This window comes from Chiloscyllium plagiosum, unplaced genomic scaffold (assembly GCF_037043375.1).
Source record: "Chiloscyllium plagiosum isolate Xiang-an unplaced genomic scaffold, Cpla_swu_hap1 HiC_scaffold_14, whole genome shotgun sequence".
Classification (NCBI taxonomy): Eukaryota; Metazoa; Chordata; class Chondrichthyes; order Orectolobiformes; family Hemiscylliidae; genus Chiloscyllium; species Chiloscyllium plagiosum.
In genome coordinates, this window is record NW_028270152.1 from 4,323,399 (window position 1) to 4,343,015 (window position 19,617).

General features: G+C 45.4%; 1 protein-coding gene across 1 annotated transcript in view; it reads left to right on the top strand.

The window, feature by feature from the left end:
• The first annotated feature begins 284 nt into the window (after positions 1-284).
• The window catches only part of tmem43 (transmembrane protein 43), a 33,704-nt gene continuing 14,371 nt past the window's right edge, over positions 285-19,617 (top strand). The window contains exons 1-8 of the mRNA XM_043707561.2: positions 285-382; positions 1,254-1,400; positions 4,518-4,652; positions 8,769-8,863; positions 13,328-13,377; positions 14,939-15,008; positions 16,474-16,544; positions 19,245-19,366. Coding sequence (XP_043563496.2) covers positions 368-382; positions 1,254-1,400; positions 4,518-4,652; positions 8,769-8,863; positions 13,328-13,377; positions 14,939-15,008; positions 16,474-16,544; positions 19,245-19,366 — 705 coding nt within the window. The 5' untranslated portion in view covers positions 285-367. The remainder of the gene's footprint in view (positions 383-1,253; positions 1,401-4,517; positions 4,653-8,768; positions 8,864-13,327; positions 13,378-14,938; positions 15,009-16,473; positions 16,545-19,244; positions 19,367-19,617) is intronic.

Here is a 19,617-nt window from a genome sequence, read left to right on the forward strand (position 1 = left end):
GTGGATGCAGGAGAATAAAATAATTTATACATTGGATCTTGCTTCCCCTGGGGTCTAGTTTCAAGCTGAAGAAATCTACAACTCCCAGCATCCCCCGGGAATGGGCCTACATTTCCCAGACAGACACGGGGAGCGGCCATCTCCCAGCATCCTCCCGTGAATAGGACTACATTCCCCAGCATTCCGGGGAGACGACTACATCTCCCAGCATCCCTCGCGGGTGTTTCCTCCAAGCAGGACCTCCCAGGAGTGCGCAGGCGCGGGATATATCCCACCCCCACCCCCCCCCTGAAGCCGGAAGTGGAGGTGTAAGAGGGGATAGAGCAGGGAGTGGTGAACCCCTGAGTGTGAGATTGTCAGGGAAACTATGGTCAGGCCTAATGTAAGTTACAACTACCCTGTAAATGTGCAGGGTGTTATTAATCTGAGCTGGCACTGGACACATTAGTTTCTGAAGTTAGTCCTGAAGCCCCTGTCCACATTCTTTCAGTCCAGTTTGTGTCTGAGGGAGATAAAGTTTCCCTCTCCCTGGCACATTGACTGTGTGATCTGATACCCCCTTTTGTAAATGCAAAGGGGCTAGCTAGAGTCATTCTGCCCCCGCCACCAACTCCTTCTCTCCTTGTTTCTTTACTGCTGGGTTTTCAGGCTACAGCAATCTGCCTGGGTGATAGATTGTAACACACTGCACAATGGAACTTCTGTGTGTAACCCACAACACAAATACAAAGCCTGTTGTGGAAAATTGAATCCAACAATTCTCCAGAAATTTTGTTTTTTCTTTTGTTTCTAATCGGTGCAATTGTTGTTCAGTACCAGAGAGAATCAAAATTATTATTAAAATATTGGGGGGATGGGGGTTAAATGAGGTGTCACTGATGGTGTGTAAATGACTTCAGACCCATTCCAACAGGATTATCTTTTTTTCTGCCCAGCAAGACCCTCTGTTATGTCAGTTGGATTGATTATACTGGATCCGAGTAATATGGATGAGCAACAAATGTCAGTAATGCCCTCATTCCAACCAGAAAAGTTGTATCACTATTGTATAAAATGCCTTCTGTTTTTGGGTGTACCTACACTGCTGCAATTTATAAAGGCAGCTAACTACCACCTTCTCGAGGGAAATTAAGGATGGCTAGTGATGCCCTACATTCTGTGAAAACATTTACAAAGTTCATCTGTCCTGATTTTGTTTTTAAGATGGTCCTTATTTAAGGATTCATGATAGCATATCCCTTCTGGTTTTGCAGCAACCAGGAAGCAGCAGGGATGAACATGTGAAAATCACAAATCAGAGGAAGCAGGGATTCCTGGAACGTCTTGGAGAGACGACAGGGGGAATGCTGGTGGGAGTGCTCATCTTTATTTTCTCCTTCTACCTCCTCTTCACTAATGAGGTACGTGCAGAGGTTGTGTTGCAAGCTAATCTTTGGGCAAGCACCTGCTATCTTTGTGGTATCAGCATCTGTCACTCAGTGGGTAGCTGTCACTCATTTCTGAGTCAGAAGGGACTGTGCTTTATTGTTCAATGTTCTATATCTTGGGTCCAAATCCCACGGCAGGGACCTGGTCAAACAGAAAATTCTAGGGTGATGGATTTTTGTAAAATGCGCAATGAGGAACGTTGATTTAAAACTTAATTGGACTTGTCATGCAACAAAAAATACAAACACAGTGGCTGCAACAGCAAGTCAGAGACTAGGAATACTGCAGTGTGTAACTCACCTGATTCTGCAATGCCTGTTCACCATCTACAAAGTACAAGTCAGGAGTGTAATGGATACTCTCCACTTGCTTGAATGGGTGCTGCTCCAGCAATGAAGAAGGAGTGAGATGTGCAGTGAGCTGTCAGTGTGTGGCTATTTGGCTTCATGTCCTTTACAGACAAAACATCAAAGCTGAACTGTGAACTGCACAGAAAGGACAGAGATTCAGTGACACAGGATGAGTTTAACAGGCAATTTCAGGAATTAGATGCGATGGAACAAATAGTTATGTTTCTCTCCAGTCTAGTTCCTCAAGTAGACATTGGTGGGTTAACTATCAGATTCCATTCGGTGATTGATTTGCAAGTCAGTGGTATTGAAATGCAAATAATTACTGTGCAAAATGATATTATGCTGGAAGTCAGATCAAGGGACAGTGATATTTGGAGACTTGTGAGCAGAGAAACATGTCCATGCTAAATTATCCATAGTGTTGAGGGATGTGTAGCTTCGGTGCATTAGCCATGGGAAATGCAGGGTTACATGGATAGGGTAGGGGTCTGGGTGGGATGCTTTTCGGAGGGTCGGTGTGGACTTGTTGGACTGAATGGCCTGTTTCCACACTTTAGGGATTCTATAGATTTATGGAAAAATACAAAATGCTGTCATCCTGTGGGTTTACAATGAAAGCTTTGGCTCCACATCCCTTTGTGAGACAGCATTCTCCCAAATGCAGATAATCAAGTTGAAGTATCTCAGCTGCCTCACAGATACCCATTTAATAGACTGTATATGACTAACTGGTTCAAACTACAACCTAATTGGGGTAGATAACATAATGAGGACCGTCACAAGTGTCACACTGAGACTTTGTGTAGAGAACAAAATGAATAATCAGATGTACTTGATTTCAAGTTTATATTACACAAAACATAAACCCCTTATTTTGTATTTTCTTTCAGGTAGATCCTGGTTTGCACTTAAACTCAAAAAGTGATCTTGTGCTTAAAAATGTTGGTGTTCCCCAATATGACACCATCTTTCACCCTCTGTCTATCTGAGCTCTTCCAAACCTCACCAAGTCCCAGTTACCACTCACTACTTTTACGTCTAAACTAAACTGCACAGGAGCATGGCAGTGCGGTAATCCAGAACATTCCACTCAGTGCAGTGAACAGGAACATTGCCCATGCTCCGTGTCTGCTAATGAAGATTTGCTCACAGTCTGGCAATAGTTTCATTGTAAGAGTCATCAACCTCTGGTTCAAACCCCACATAGACTTGCACCTCTGTGTCTTGCTGTAACCTTCTCCAACCCCCAAATCCTCTAATATCTCTGCATTCCACCAATTCTAACCACTTGAATATCGCTGACTTTAATCCCTCCACTTTTGGCAGCTATGCCTACAGCTGTTTGGACTCACCACCCTCTCTGTCTTTATCTTTCTCTCTCTATCCTCCTTTAAGATGTCCCTTAAGAAGTATCTCTTTGAGATTTTGGTCGTCAATGTTACTATTTTATTTCGCTAGGTGTCAATTATTCTCTGGTTTACGTTCTTATGAAATGTCTTCGCCTGGAGGCCCACTGAAGATGTTACCTCGTAGGGCGACAAAATATCTGGAAATGAAACTTCCAGCTCAGCAAACAAATCTACATCCTTTGTATTATACTAATATAGTTCTATAAAAGCAGGTTTATGTAAAACGCTCCTCAAACAATATCTCCCAAACCCATGAGTGTTACCATCGAGAAGGATAAGGGGAGCAGATACAGACATTCCTCAGGTTGTGAATGAGTTCCATTCCTGAGTCCATTCACCAAGTCTATTTGTACACAGTTGGAACACAATGCAGGATACTGTAAAGGAGCTGTTCCTAAGTATAGAAAGTGTTCCTATTTTGAGGTTATAAAATTACCTCTCTTTATATGATTGTGTTCGTAAGTACGAGCTTTCATAAGTCAGATGTTTGTAAATCCGTGAACCCTGTACAAGGTACCATCACTCCCTGCAAGTTTCCCTCCATTCTGACTTGGAAATATATTGCTCTTCCTTCAGTATTGCTGGGTCAGAATCTTGGAATTCCCTCCCTAAGGACATTGTGGGTCTACCTACACCACATGGACTGCAGCAGTTCAAGAAGGCAGCTCACCCCCACCTTCTGAAAGGGGCAACTAGGGACGGGTAATAAATACTGAATTGCATTGAATTAGTTTTATTGTCACATGTACTCAAATGAGTACAGTGAACAGTTTATATATCGCCACTTACAGCACCAGCTTAAGGTACAAAGGGATCTAGGTACAGATTCCTCAATTACCATGTCTTAGACAGTAGAGAAGTAAAAGGTCCAGCATTGCAGAAATGAAAGTTCAGAACAGGGGTCTTCCAACCCAGACCAGGCTGGCACCTAGCCTCCAGTCCGCACCAGGCCTCGGCTCCAGGTCACACCGGACCTCGGCTCCAGATCACACCAGTCCTCGGCTCCAGTTTGCACTAGGCCTCGGCTCAAATCCGCACTGGGCCTTAGCACCAGGCCTTGGTTCTAGACCAAGCTGGGCTTAACCTTGAGGTCCATGAGGCTGGTAGACCACTCTGGTATCATCTCAAGACCAGGAGAACAGGCTGAGGCCATGCCAGTCTGAGAGACTGCCATGCTGGGACTGCCATCCAGTCAGTGACAGCAATATCATGTGAATAAAAAATTGTCTTACTGTCTTCAGTTGCTGTGGTGATTGAGCTTTCCTTTATCCTTATTTTGACTCCATACCACTCCCAATATTAACAAGCTGTAACACTCCTTGTGCAGGGAAGATGTGTCAGAACTCAGAACTCCCTGAATGAGGGTCTTTCCCTGGTGGTGTCCTTGAGTGATGTCTTTACTCCTTTACCTCAAAATGATGGGAAACTTGCGCATCTGACTGGCTCGCTGATGACACTGCAGGTGAGTGAGGAATATCCTGTCTTGTAAATAAATAGTTTCGTGAGGTAATGGGGACAAATAGATGGAAGTGATGGCCTACTGGTATTATCACTGCATGAGTAAACCCCAGATAATGTTCTGGTCACCAGGGCTCAAATCCCACCCTGACAGATGGTGGAAAGTGGTTCAATTAAACTGAAAATATATAATTATAAATATTTTGATGACCATGGAAGCATTGTTGTGAAAACTTATCTGGTTCAATAATGCCCTTTAGGAAAGGAAATCTGCTGTCCTTACCCAGTCTGGTCTACACGTGACTCTAGACCCACAGCAATGGGATTGACTCTTAACTTGCCCCTAAAATGGCACAGCAGGTCAGTTGTATCAACCACGAGAAAGGAAAAATATTAAACCAGATGGATTATCTGGCATTGACCTAGGCACCAGAAAAAACAACAGCAGAAACTGCCCTGTCGACCCTGCAAGGTGGTCCTCATTATCATCTGGGAGTGAGTGCCAACATTGGGAGAGCTGTCTCACAGACTAGTCAAGCAATAGCCTGACACAGTCATACTCATGGAATCATATCTTACCGACGATGTTCCAGACCCCACCATCACCGTCCCTGGATATGTCCTGTCCCATCGCCAGGACAGAGCCAGCAGGGGTGACCGCACAGTGGATACAGTCATGAGGGAGTTGCCCTGGGAGTCCTCAACATTGACTCCGGACCCTGTGAAGTCTCATGGCTTCAGGTTAAACCTGGGCACAGAAACCTCCTGCTGATTGCCGTGTACCACCCTCCCTGGGCTGATGATGAAGCAGTATCCTCCATATTGAACAACACTCAGAGGAAGCACTGAGGGTGCCAAGGGCACAGAATGTACTCTGGGTGGGGGATATCAATGTCCATCACCAAGAGTGGCTCGGCAGCAGTAATACTGATCGAGCTGGTCGGGTCCTAAAGGACATCGCTGTTAGGCTGGGTCTGTGGCAGGTGGTGAGGGAACCAACAAGAGGGAGAAACATACCTGACCCCATCCTTACCAATCTGCCAGCTGCAGATCCATCTGTCCATGACAGTGAGAGTAGGTAAAAACAAGGACTGCAGATGCTGGAGACCAGAGTCTAGATCAGAGTAGTGCTGGAAAAGCACAGCAGGTCAGGCAGCATCCGAGGAGCAGGAAAATTGACGTTTCGGGCAAAAACCCTTCATCAGGAATAGAGCCTGATGCAGGACTCTTGTCTGAAACATCGATTTTCCTGCCTGACCTGCTGTGCTTTTCCAGCACCATTCTAACCTAGCCCCATGACGATGAGAGTGACCGCCGCACTGTCCTTGTGGAGACAAAGTCCCACCTTCACATTGAGAATACCCTCCAGGTGTTGTGTGGCACTATCACTGTGCTAAATGGGACAGACTTCGAACACATCTAGCAACTCAGGATGAGGAATCCATGAGGTGCTGTGGGCCATCACCAGCAGCAGAACTGTACTCCAGCACAATCTGTAACCTCATGGCCCGGCATATCCCCCACTCAACCATTACCATCAGGCCAGGGCATCAACCCTGGTTCAGTGGAGAGTGCAGGAGGGTATACCAGGAGCAGCACCAGGCATACCTGAAGGTGAGGTGTCAACCTGGTGAAACCACCAAACAGCATAAGCAGCAAGTGACAGAAAGAACTAAGTGATCCCAAGACCAGTGGATCAGATCTAAGCTCGGCAGCCCTGCCACATCCAGATGTGAATGTTGGTGGACACCTAAACAACTCACTGGAGGAGCAGGCTTCACAAAAATATCCTCATCCTCAATGATGGAAGGGCCCAACACATTGGGGCAGAAGATAAGGCTGAAGCTTTCACAGCAATCTTCAGTGAGAAGTTAGGTGGCATGGTGGCTCAGTGGTTAGAGCTGCTGCCTCACAGCGCCAGGGACCCGGGTTCGAATCCAGCCTCTGGAGACTGTCTGTGTGGAGTTTGCACATTCTCTCTGCGTCTGCATGGGTTTCCTCCCACAATCTAAAGATGTGCAGGTTAGGTGAGTTGGTCATACTAAATTGCCCATAGTGGTCAGGGATGTATTGGTTAGGTGCATTACTCAGGGGTAAATGTAGAGTAATAGGGTAGGGGAATGGGTCTGGATGGACTACTCTTCAGAGGGTTGTGTGGACTTGTTGGGCCGAATGGCCTGTTTCCACACTGCAGGGATTCTTAAAAAATACTCCATCTCAACTGCCTCCAGTGGTCCCCAGCATCACAGATACCAGTCTTCAGCCAATTCAATTCACTCCATGTGATGTCAAGAAATGGTTGGTGGCACTGGATACTACAAAGGCTATGGCCCCTGGCAATGTTCTGGCAATGGTACTGGAGACTATGCCACTCATCTAGCTGAGCTGTTCCAATGCAGTTACAACACTGGCATCTACCTGCCAATGTGGGAAATTGCCTAGGTATGTCCTGTACACAAAGGAAAGTTGGCCATTCAGCCCCTTGAGCCTGAACCACCATTCAGTAGAATCCTGGCTGATCCAACATTCATCACGTCCACCTTCACGCCCTTTCCCTGTAACCCTTGATTCCCCGACTGATCAAGACTCTCTCTCTCTCAGCCTTAAATATCCACACGGACTCTGCCCCCACAGCTCTCTGTGGCAAGGAGTTCCAGAGACTCACAACCCTATTCTCAGTCTGAAACTGGTGCCCCTTTATTCTGAGACTGTGCCCTCTGGTCCCAGACCCTCCCATGAAGGGAACCATCCTCTCAGCATTGACCCCGTCAAGCCCCTAAAGAATCTGAAATGTTTCGATGAAACACCTGGCTTTCTTGTAAACTCCAGGGAGGAGAGTCCCAACCTGTTTAACCTTTGCTCATAAAGCAATCCCTCCATCCCAGGGATCAGCCCAGTGAACCTTCTCTGAACTGCCTGTAATGAAATATCTTTTCTTAACTAAGAGATCAAACCTGCTCACAGCACTCCGGGTGTGGTCTCCCCAGCCCCTTGTACAGTTGCAGTAACACTTCCCTACTCTTATACTCCAACCCCTTGAAATAAGGGCCAACACCCCATGACCCTTCCTGATTACCTGCTGTCCCTGTGTGCTAGCTTTCTGTGTTTTGTGCACAATTTCCCCCCAAGTCCCTTTGTGTTGCAGCTTCCTGCAGTTTTTCTCCATTTAAATAATTCTCTGTTCTTTAGTTCTCCCTTCCAAAATTTCACATTTTCCCACATGATAACCACACGATTCTCCTTAACTGTTTTGCCCATCAAGCTGCCTTGATGTTGCTTTGGGTGGTTGCTGCCATGAAGCAGGTTGGGATGCTGTTACTGTTTTCATTTGTGTGAGCTGAACACATTAGATTAGATTCCCTACAGTATGGAAGCAGGCCCTTCGGCCCAACCAGTTCACACCGACCCTCCGAAGAGTAACCCACCCAGACCCACTCCCCTGCCCTATATATATACCTCTGACTAATGCACCTAACACTATGGACAATTTAGCATGGCCAGTTCACCTAACCTGCACATCTTTGGACTATGGGAGAAACCGGAGCACCCGGAGGAAACCCACACAGACACGGGGAGAATGACAGACAGTTGTCTGAGGTTGGAATTGAACCTCGGTCCCTGGTGCTGTGAGGCAGCAGTGCTTGATTAGATTAGATTCCCTACCGCGTGCAAACGGGCCATTTAGCCTAATAAGTCCACACTGACACTCTGAATAATAAGCCACCCAGACCCATTCCCTTATCATATTACCCTACATTTATCCCTGACTAATGCACCTAACACTATGGGCAGTTTAGCATGGCCAATTCACCTGACCTGCGCATCTTTGGACTGTGGGAGGAAACCGGAGCACCTGGAGGAAACCCACGCAGACACGGGGAGAATGTGCAAACTCCACACAGAGAGTTGCCCGAGGGTGGAATCGAACCCAGGACCCTGGTGCTGTGAGGCAGCAGTGCTAACCACTGTGCCACCCGTAAAGTTAATTTGTTGTAGTTGCTGTCTGTTTTACACTATGTCTTCTTGTGTTTCATCGGGCTCACTGGTCCTCGCCATCCACTGAGGAATCTTCCTGAGGTGCCCCTTGTTCACAGCACTATTGTGTTTACCTTTCCCACAGCCACTTTATGACCCAAACTATGGGATCTCTCTCCATGTGGTGAAGTTACAGCGTCGTGTGGAAATGTACCAGTGGGTGGAGTACGGCGATTCCAGGTCAGTGTCAGTCGAGATGGCTGTATTCATGCATGGAGCTTTTATTGAACCACCTGCATTTTTATAGCACCTATCATCTCCTAAAATCCCCCGTTGTTCTTTACAGCCAATGAATTTTTTTTGAAGTATGATGGCAGATGGCAGCAGAGTGGTTAGTCATCGAGAGGCTGTGACGCTGGTGAACACAGGTTCGAATCCCAAAACACATTTGTTTGATAAAATCTGCAATTGAAAGTGCATCTCCGTGATGGTAACCACCAGTGATTGTTGTAAAAACCTATTTGCTTCACTGATGCCTCTTAGGGAAGGAGATCTATTATCCTTACCCAACCTGGCTCTATTTGTGACTTCAAATCCATCACAATCTTTTTAATAGAATCCCTACAGCGTGGAAGAGGCCATTTGGCCCATTGAGTCCATACTAACCCTCTGAAGAACATCCCACCCAGACCCCCCACCCTATCCCCATAACTCTACATTTTCTATTGTGGCCAATCCACCCTGACCTGCACATCTTTGGACTGTGGGAGGAAACCGGAGCACCCGGAGGAAACCCACGCAGACACGGGGAGGACGTGCAAACTCCACACAGACAGTCACCTGAGGCTGGAATTGAACCCGGGTCCCTGGTGCTGTGAGACAGCAGTGCTGACCACTGAGCCTTAAATTGGTTGACTCTCAACTTCCCTCTGAAACAGTCTAGCAAGGCACTCAATTTAAGGGCAGATAGAGATGAGCAATAAATGCCAGCCTTGCCAGTCCTGGCAACATCCCATGGAAAAGTAATGGGGAGGTAGTTGATTGGCAGGACAGTATCTTCTGTTTAACTTTTCTAAACTAGAGAATTTCTAATTAGCATGTCTATTAGAATAGTACGAATATTACTGCGCACAAAACTAGATGTATTAACTTAATTAAAGAAAAGCAAAGCACAATAAATTTGTCAAAGCCGTTGATGCATTGCAGCTGCAGTATGTAGGAGCTTATGGATACCAGCTGCATTTGTATTGGTCATTATTTAAGGAAGGATGTAAGTATATTGGAAGCAGTTCAGCGAAGGCTCTGAAGAAGGATCAATAGAACCGAAATGTTAACTCTGTTTCTCGCTCCACAGATGCTGCCAGATCTGCTGAGTTTCTCCAACAACTTCTGTTTTGATTCTGAGAAGGTTTACTCATTTGATACCTGGAGTGCATTGGTTACCTTATGAGGAAAGGTTAGATTTTTAGTTCTAAACATCAAGATGTAGCAACAGTTCTGTTTGAGATTTGAAATATCAACAGTAAGAAGCCACTTGTGGTCGTGGTTTGTATTTCCTCCCAAATGTAACCACATTGTAGGTGGAAACACACAAAGAAATAATAATACCTCAGGAGAAAGTTGCGAATAGTCAAAGGTGATTTTAATCTGTATATGGATTGGGCAAATCATATTGGCAATGTGGCCTGGATAGTAAGTTTATAAAGTATTTTTGGGACAGTTACTGGGAACAGTATGTTCTTGGGTATAGCAACAAATGAGCTAGACCTGGCACAGTAAATTAGATTAATTATTAAAGGCAGCATGGTGGCGCAGTGCTGCCTCACAGCACCAGGGACCCAGGTTCGATTCCACCCTTGGGTGACTGTGCAAACACCACACAGACACACTCCCCCGTGTCTGCGTGGGTTTCCTCCAGATGTTCTGGTTTCCTCCCACAGTCCAAACGTGCAGGTTAGGAGGATTGGCCATGGGCAATGCAGGGTTACAGGGATGGAGTAGGGGGTGGGTCTTCCTTGAAGGGTTGGTGTGGACTCAATGGGCTGAATGGCCTGCTTCCACACTGTAGGGATTCTGTGATTCTAATTGTAAAAGATTCCTCTGGGTAGCAGTGATCATAACATAATTACATTATTTTATTCAGTTTGAGGGAGAGAAGAATAGATCTAAAACTAATATTGTAAACGTAAATAAATGCAGTTATAAGTATATGAAAGCAGAGCTGGTTAAAGTGATCTACAAAATTAGGTTTGAAGATCAATCTGAAGAGGCTTATTGGTAGACATTCAAAGAGATATTTCACAACGCTCAGCAAAGATACGTTCTGGTGGGAAAGAAACTCTCCTGGGGAAGGATGTACCATCTATGGTTAACCAAGAAAGTTAAGGATAGTATCAAATTGAAAATGTACATCACTGCAAAGATCAGTGGCTGATCAAAAAATTGAACAGAATTTAAAAACCAGCAAAGAACAACTTAAAAAAAGGAATGAGAGAAAGCTACCTAGAAACGTAGATAGCAAGACCTTCTGCAGGTTTTCAAAAAGGATAAGTAAAGTCAGTGTTGGCGATTCTAGGCAGAGAATCTGATTACTTAGAAGTACAAAAGAAGGAAATGGTGGATAAATTAAACACCTATTTTGCATCTGTCTTCACTAGACAAGATAAAACATCCCATAAATAATTACATATCAGGAGGTGGAAAGGAGCGAAAACTTTAAAGCCATCACAGTCTTCTGGGAAAGTTGACAAATCCTGATGGACTTCATTGTGCTTTAGTTTTAATTTATAAAAATTCCATTCAATTCCAGAAAGACTCCATCAGATTGGAAAATAGCAAATGTAATTAGTCTAATCAGAATAGTGTAGAGACAAAAGCAAGAAATTATGGGCCAGTTAGTCTTCCATCTGTCATCTGGAAAAACATTGGAACCTAATATTGATGCAGTTATGGTAAGGAATTTAGGAAATCTGATGTAATTGGGCAGAATCCACATGGTTTTTGTGAAAGGGAAATTGTGACAGTTCCTTAAAAAGGCACTGTAACAAAAATCAACTTTTCAAATGAAATTGTTAACCTTGTGGTCTAATATCCTTTGTGAATCTTAGAAGCTTATTGTCTTTAGAACATAGAACAGTACAGCACAGAACAGGCCCTTCAGCCCACGATGTTGTGCTGACCATGGATCCTCATGTATGCACCCTCAAAATAATTTATTGACCAATATTCCCTTCAATTTTATTTTTGCGGAGTGGAGTTCTGAGACTATGTGCGGCAGCAAGATACAAAACTGGAAGGCAATGCATTGGTGTGCGTGGCTTCGCAGATTAGCTGCATGGTTGCACAGCTTAGAAGGAATGCGAAATCTTTGAGTCGGATTTGAACTTGGAGGTTCTGGCTCAGAGGCATGGACACTACCTACTGAATTACAAGATCTCCTTATTTACCTGGCTTGGCCTGTACTGTTTGTGACTCCAGATCAATTGTGATATGGTTCATTCTTAACACAGAAAATAGGCGCAGGTGTAAGCCATTCAGTGTGTTAGCTTTCTGTGTTTCACGCACATGTTCCTCTTTGTGCTGCCGCTTTCCGCAGTTTTTCTCCATTTAAATAATATTCTGTTCTTTTGTTCTCCCTTCCCAAAATGAACAACTTTGCATTTTCCCACATTATGTTTCATTTGCCAACTTACTTAATCCATCAGTATCCCTCTGTAAACTGTTTGTATCCCTCTTGTAATCTGTCTCTCCACCTATTTTTGCAAATTTGGCTACAATAAATGCAGTGCATTTGTCCGAGCCATGAATATATATTGTGAACAGATATATTCATGAGGGAGTATATGTGATGATCCTTGCGGAACCACCTAGTCGCAGGTCACCAACCTGAGAAAGAGCCCCTTATCCCCACTCGCTGTTTCCTATCCATTTGCCAATCCTCTATCCTTCCAACATCGTGGGCACTTATGGCAATCTTTTGTGAGGTACCTTGTCAAGCACCTTCTGAAAGTCCAATAACAACACATCTCCTGGTTCCCCTCTATCCACTCTGGTCGAGACTTCCTCGAAACTCTCTTAAGACATTAGTCAGGCACGTTTTGCCTTTCATAAAACTCATTCCTCTAAACCCCAGTGAATGTAGTTGTAACCAATCTAGTCCCTCTTCATTCATCAGTCCTGCCATCCCAGGGTTCCAACTGCCAGTCAATATGTTGGCAACAAGACTTCTCAAGAGACCGTTTTGAATAAGCAACAATTCCAGTTGGGAATTCCAGAGAAACCTCTTTTTCTAAAGAGCGATGAGAATATGGAACTGGCTCCCACAACGACTGAGTGAGATGAATAATGTTTAGGTGCATAGAAGGGGAAACTGGATGAACATGGGGGAAAGGAATAGGAGGCTTTGCCAGTGGGGTAGGGTGAAATAGGCTGGGAGGAAACCTGTTTGGAGAATAAGCAACAGCATGAACCAGATGGGCTGATTGGCCTGCTCCTGTGCCTTGACTCAGTGTAGCTCAGAAGTAGTCCATTTAGCCATTGAGTTTGTTCTAGCACCCCACCAGCTGTTGGCCAAGGTATTCAGGGGATGAAAGCAGAGAGATTTGGAGGGGTAGGGGCCTGAAAGGCGACCTCAATCTCATGGATTTGAACTTTCCATGTGCAGTGTTTGTGTGACAAATGTAATTGTTACATTTTTATTCCTAGGGACTATGAAGAAGATGGTGAGAAGAAGATTGAGACAAGGTATTCCTACAGTAAGTAAGCCTGAGTTGCTGTTTTATTCAGTGCTAGTGTATCGCCTGCGGAAGCGTTTGCTGTTAAATCAGGCGATGCATTTGTCTGAAAGATGGGAGCGTTCTGCCCTATGATGTGATGCCAGGAAGTTTGATAATTGTTAAATAAATACTGGTTCATGTCAACAGGGAGTTTAATTGTTGCTGAATCGCTGCATGGCTCATCTCTGTAATCCTCAAAGAAGATAAATATTTTCTCTCAGCGAGTCTGGAATTCTTTCTTTCCCCAGAGAGTAGTGGAGGCTGGCTCGAAACAGAGTTAGACAGGCGCACAGACACAGACGCACACGTATACAGATACAGAAACGCACACAGATACAGACACACACACTCAGACAGCAGACACAGGCATGCACACACAGACACAGATGCAGACACACAGATACGCAGGCATGCATACACAGACACGCGGGCGGACACAGACACGTGGGTGGACACACGCGGACAGCAACACAGACACGCGGGCGGACACACGCAGGCCGCAACACAGACACGTGGGCAGACACAGACACGCGCATGCCCAGACGTGCGCACAGACAGACAAATGGGGAGGTAAGGGTTATGGGCAGTGTCCCCCTTTAAATTTCTTACTGGTTATGGAGGGAGAGCCTCGAGAGCCATGTTCACTGCAGTCAGTACCATGATTGTACACACACACCTACTTGCCTACCTATGTACGCAGGATCCTTGGTTACAGGATGCAGATCAGATTAGATTTCCTACAGTGTGGAAACAGGCCATTTGGCCCAACAAGTCCACACCGTCTTCTGAACAGTAATCCACCCAGACCCATCTTCCCCAACTAATGCACCTAACACTAGCATGTTAGGCAATTTAACATGGAAAGTTCACCTGACCTGCACATCTTTGGACTGTGGGAGGAAACTGGACCACCCGGAGGAAACCCACACAGACACGGGGAGAAGGTGTAAACTCCATACAGTCAGTTGCCCAAGGTTGGGATTGAACCCGGGTCCCTGGCGCTGTGAGGCAGCAGTGCTAACCACTGAGCTGCCCGGGTCCAACTGCATCAGATCATCTTAGCAAATGGTGGAGCAGATTCAGGGGGCTAAGTGGCCTACTTCTATTATTTCTGTTCTCTTGCGGGTTTTGAGGAACAACTTCATGAAGGAGAGGCGCATGCACAGACAGGTACTTCCTGAAGGAGAGGCGCATGCACAGACAGGTACTTCCTGAAGGAGAGGCGCATGCACAGACAGGTACTTCCTGAAGGAGAGGCGCATGCACAGACAGGTACTTCCTGAAGGAGAGGCGCATGCACAGACAGGTACTTCCTGAAGGAGAGGTTGAGAATTGGAGAGGTTTGGGAAGGGATTTCCAAAGGCTCAGGGCCCAGCAGCTGAAGGTATGGCCATCAGTAAAAACGGCGATGGTCAAGGGGCCAGAATTCGGAGACCTCAGAGGATTATGGGATTGCGGGAATGCAAATAGCCACTGGCTATTCATCAGAAACTCGCTCACATCACTGCCAGAGCTTTAACCATGAACTCTTGTTGCTCAGATACGGAGTGGAAATCAGAGGTCGTCAACAGCAGGAGCTTTGACCGTGAAATTGGGCACAAGAACCCAAGGTAAGAATGTTCCTAAGGTGGCAGATGTATTGAGCCAGGTTTTCCAAGGGGCTCTGATCACAATTGGATTGTGACTCTGCCCTTTTCTTTCTTACCTTCCTCGGGAGCTTTGCATTTCTGAGGGTGAATCTCCTATTTGCACCTCATCAGAAACACCTGGACCTGCCACAATCTGCGGTTAATGGATTCAAAGTCAGGATGATAAACTATGGAGAGAAGGTAGGTATGTGAGACTGGGGAGGCGTGGGGGTCGGAGTGGTCATAACATCCAAGATGACGAGGAAGCGTGGAGGTGCCATGTGTGTGGGTGAGGGTAGGTACGGTGCCAGGTGTATGGGTGACGGTAAGGTATGGTGCCAGGTGAGTGGGTAAGAATAGGGAATGGTGCAGGTGTGTGGGTGAGGGTAAGGTATGGTGCCAGGTGAGTGGGTAAGAGTAGGGAATGGTGCAGGTGTGTGGGTGAGGGTAGGGTGTGGTGCCAGATGTGCGGGTGAGGGTAGGGTGTGGTGCTGTGCCAGGTGTGTGGGAGGGTAAGGTATGGTGCCAGGTGTGTGGGTAAGGGTAGGGTGTGGTGCCAGATGTGTGGGTGAGGAAAGGGTATGGTGCCAGGTAGATAGCTGAGGGGATTGGGTGGGCAGGTGTGATGTTGGGGGGGTGGGTCAGGGGTGTTGTTTTTGGTCACAGTTTTGTGTATCAGGTTGAGCATTCAGGTGTTGGGGGTAAGAGTGTTGGGTCAGATGTTTGGTTAAGGGTTTGGTGTTATCATTAGTTGTGTTTGAACAGGTTTTCATCCCGCTAATGTTTCCTGGATAATTATTAAGGTGGGGAAGTTGGAACTGTTTGAAAATGTCCACAAACCGATCTAGATTAGCTGGTTTCCTGACATGGTCATTACCCATTAAAAGTTTAAACCTCCAGAGCAATCACCTTGTGAAGGGTCCTTGTGGGAGTGTTCTCGTTCTGAGACTGACAGATCAGGGGCAATGCATGATGGGACTGATCACTCCAGACCAAAATGGCAGAGAGTGGTCAGAATGGGTTCTGTCTGGGCACCAGGGCAACGGGCTGTCACACCTTCCAGCCAGCAACATTTACAAGGCTCGTTTCTCCCTGGAGTGGGGATAAGATTCCCGATTTCTGTCACTGCGCCTTTGGCTAAACCTTCAACTGCTTGAGCCCTGAGTTCTGGAATTCCCGCTTTAAACCACTGTGTCTATCCATCTCACTCTCCTGCTTCAGAACATCCTTAAAACTTATCTCTCTGAATCTTTGGCCATTTACTTAATAAATGGTGTGTACTACTCTGTATCATATCTCGATTCAGTTCTCTCTTCCTGAAATATTCCAAGATACCTGATGTTAAAGGTACTGTGTAATTGCAGGTTGTGACTCTGTGCCCTTTCAGGGGTCAGTAATAGATGGACAGGACTGAGTTAATCTGTTTGTCTCCTCCTCTGTCCCCCAGCTCAATGCCAGTGGAATCGTTCACAGCTGTGGCCTCAGATGTCAATGTTGGCAATTTTCACTTCTCGAAAGGTAAGTAGCGTCAATACCAACAAGATGTTTTAGTTGTTGATTGTTTAATGAGGAACACATTGCAAAGCTGGTTGGAGAGGGAAGGGAAATGCAGAGACAGGTCAGGGACAGCTCAGTTGGCTGGTCGGCTGGTTTGTGATGCAGAGTGACACCAACAATGTGGGTTCTGTTCCTGCAGTGGCTGAGGTTACTCTGAAGGACTCTCCTTCTCAATCTCGCTCCTTGCCTGAGGCACAGTGACCCTCAGGTTAAACCACCACCAGTCGTCTCTATCCAATGAGTGAGCAGTCCTATGGTCCAATTTACCTTTAGCTCATACTCAGAAAAAGTCATGGGACCGCTGTAGTTTCTGTGTGGAAAGGATTCCGATACATATTTGTTCACTTTAACATATAACTGAAAGGCAGCGCACCAAGACTTTTCTTGTGTTTACCACCAATCACCTGTACTCCCAGTCTGGACTACAGTTACACTATGGGATCTTGCTAAGTGGAAATTGACTCCGTGTTATCATAATGACTACATTTCAAAATTGTTTCTGTGACGTACTGTAGGATGTCCTAAAGGTGTGTAAGGCTCTATAGAAATGTAATAGTGTTTTTTTTTAAAGCAGAGGTTGCAGACTGAAGAGAATTGGCTCAGAAACTAGAGAGGGAGATGAGAAACAGGCCTGGGCTGAATGGCCTCCTGCTGTACCATTCTCGAATACTGAGGTGGTACTGAGGGAGGATAACTTACAACCCGAGTTAAAGAATCCAGAGTGAAGGGTGTGTCCTCTTTCCAATATCTGGAATGGTTTCTCCCTCCTGGGAAAATCGAGAATCTGGTGTAGAATGTGAGGGTGAGGAGGAATTATTCTCAGGGGAGGGTAATACTTATAGAGGTTAATACAATCATGGGGGGGCATAGATAAGGTGAATAGCAAAGGTCTTTTTTCTAGGGTGGGGGAGTTCGAAACTAACTATTTTTAAGGTAAAATATTTAAAAAGGACATGAGGAGAATTCTCTCTGCACAGAAAATGGTTCCTGTGCGAAATGACCTGCCGGGGGGAGTGTGGGTGCCGGTCCAGTTACAATCTTTAAAAGACGTTTGAATAAGTTCATGGATAGGAAAGGTTTGTAGGGATATGGGCCAACTGCAGGCAATTGGGACCAGTCTAGTTTGGGATTATGGTCAGTGTGGATCGTTCAGACCGAAGGGTCTGTTTCTGTGCTGTATGATTGTAATTCTCTTCCCCATGGAGCAGTGTATTAGTGACTAAATTCGAGGTTACATCGAGTGATTTTTGATCAACAAGGGAATTGAATGTTGAGGGAGAGGGGAGGTCAAGGCAGAGAGGAAAGTGGAGCTGCATTCAGCATTAGAATGACAGAACAGGCTTGAGGGGCCGAATGACGATGATATAAAATGTAATTTCCAGGCTGGGTCAGAGCCGGTGCGCTGTCTCAGGACACGAGCTTTATAAGACCCTGTCCTGGGGAATGGAGCCTTGCTCTGTGTGCACAGAACCAGGCCCATCCGCCATGGTACCAGTATGTCACAGTTCAGTTCTGTCCAAGGCATAGCCGACAGTATAACTGAGATCCGGCCACCGTGTTGTGTGTCCCCAAGCCCCTAATCTGAAGCCAGCTGTATTATTTTTATAATGTTCAAGACTGTGGGTGGTGTGCTGGGAAGTGGGACGAGTATCATGGGACTGTTGGTTGTTACGACACCGGGTAAACTCTCCTTAATTTAAAACCAGCGACATAGAAGATTTATTGCCCTGCAGTAATGTGTAAACATTCAAGTGGCCAAGGACTATTTAAAGTAAAAATTAACAACTTTTATTTCTTAAAGTATAACAGACAATAATAAACTAACCACTATCTACAATTTCTTTCTCTAATCTATCTTTTACCTTCCCTTCTATAATACTAGTCCAATAAAACTCCCAATTAAGATTTACAAAACAACATCTTATCTCAAAACCAGGCAGCTGTAGGTTCTTGTCGTCAGATCTTCCTGTGTCGTCTTTTCTCCTTGATAGGAATTTCTGTGTTACAGATTACTGATCGAAAAGGGACTTTTAAGAGAGATTTTCTTTTTAAGCAGTCTGTTACATGCTAGGACTTGGCAGTTCTCCTCTCAACTGTTCAATTTTCCCCAGGTCTTATACCTCAGAGCATCGGATCGTGTCATTGGCTTTTAAGATTGTCAATATACTCAATTCAAACTTGATTGGAAATTGGTATTTTCTTCGGGATACAATTTAAACTGATTGGCTGAATTCAAATTTGTTTTTGCCTGCAGGCAACAAGCTAATCAAGTTGTTCGACCAAGTGTTACAGCACTAAGTGTTCTCAGTAGAGCAACAATGTGTCCGGTAGTTTTGTTGCTTTTAACTCTCTTAAAGTACACCCACATCTTCATAACATGGTGCAGACTTGATGGGCCGAAAGGCCTCTGCTGTACTGTATGATTCTATAGTAAGTGCAGCTCTGGTTCCAAGTGGGTAATTGTGCTGCTGATTGAGTTAGTGCCATTGCTCCCTATAATGGATGAGGGGTCCTCAATATTCTTCAAGTACATTCGGTGCTGGTTGGGTATGTCTGCAGTAATCCGACTGGAATCACTGAACCCTTTCTCGACGTTTCGTCTGATGTGATTCGGATTCATGTGCCCTGCCTCGAGATGTTTCCTTTCTGTGTCTTTTCCAGGACTAATTGACAAGGTCAACACGTTTAAGAGGATCCGGCTGGCCAAGTTTGAAGGCCCTCACAGTGACATTGTGGTTTCTGATGATTACTTTTACCACAGCAGCAACCCCAGGCACCCAGAGGTGAGTGGTCCCTAACTGTACTAGTGCCCATTCCCCCACACTTCCTCATTCTCAGGTTCCCATCCATTTACTCTCAACAAAAACTAGAAATCAATAAAACTGTTCATCAGAGACAGGCTGCATGTAGTTTTTCTGCCTGTCATCAGTATTAAAAAAAAACAGGTGTGTGGGGGGATAAAACTGAATCTTCATTTATCCTTGAAGTGTGGATCCCAATTAAATAGTAATTCAGCAGCAAGATTTTCTAAGTT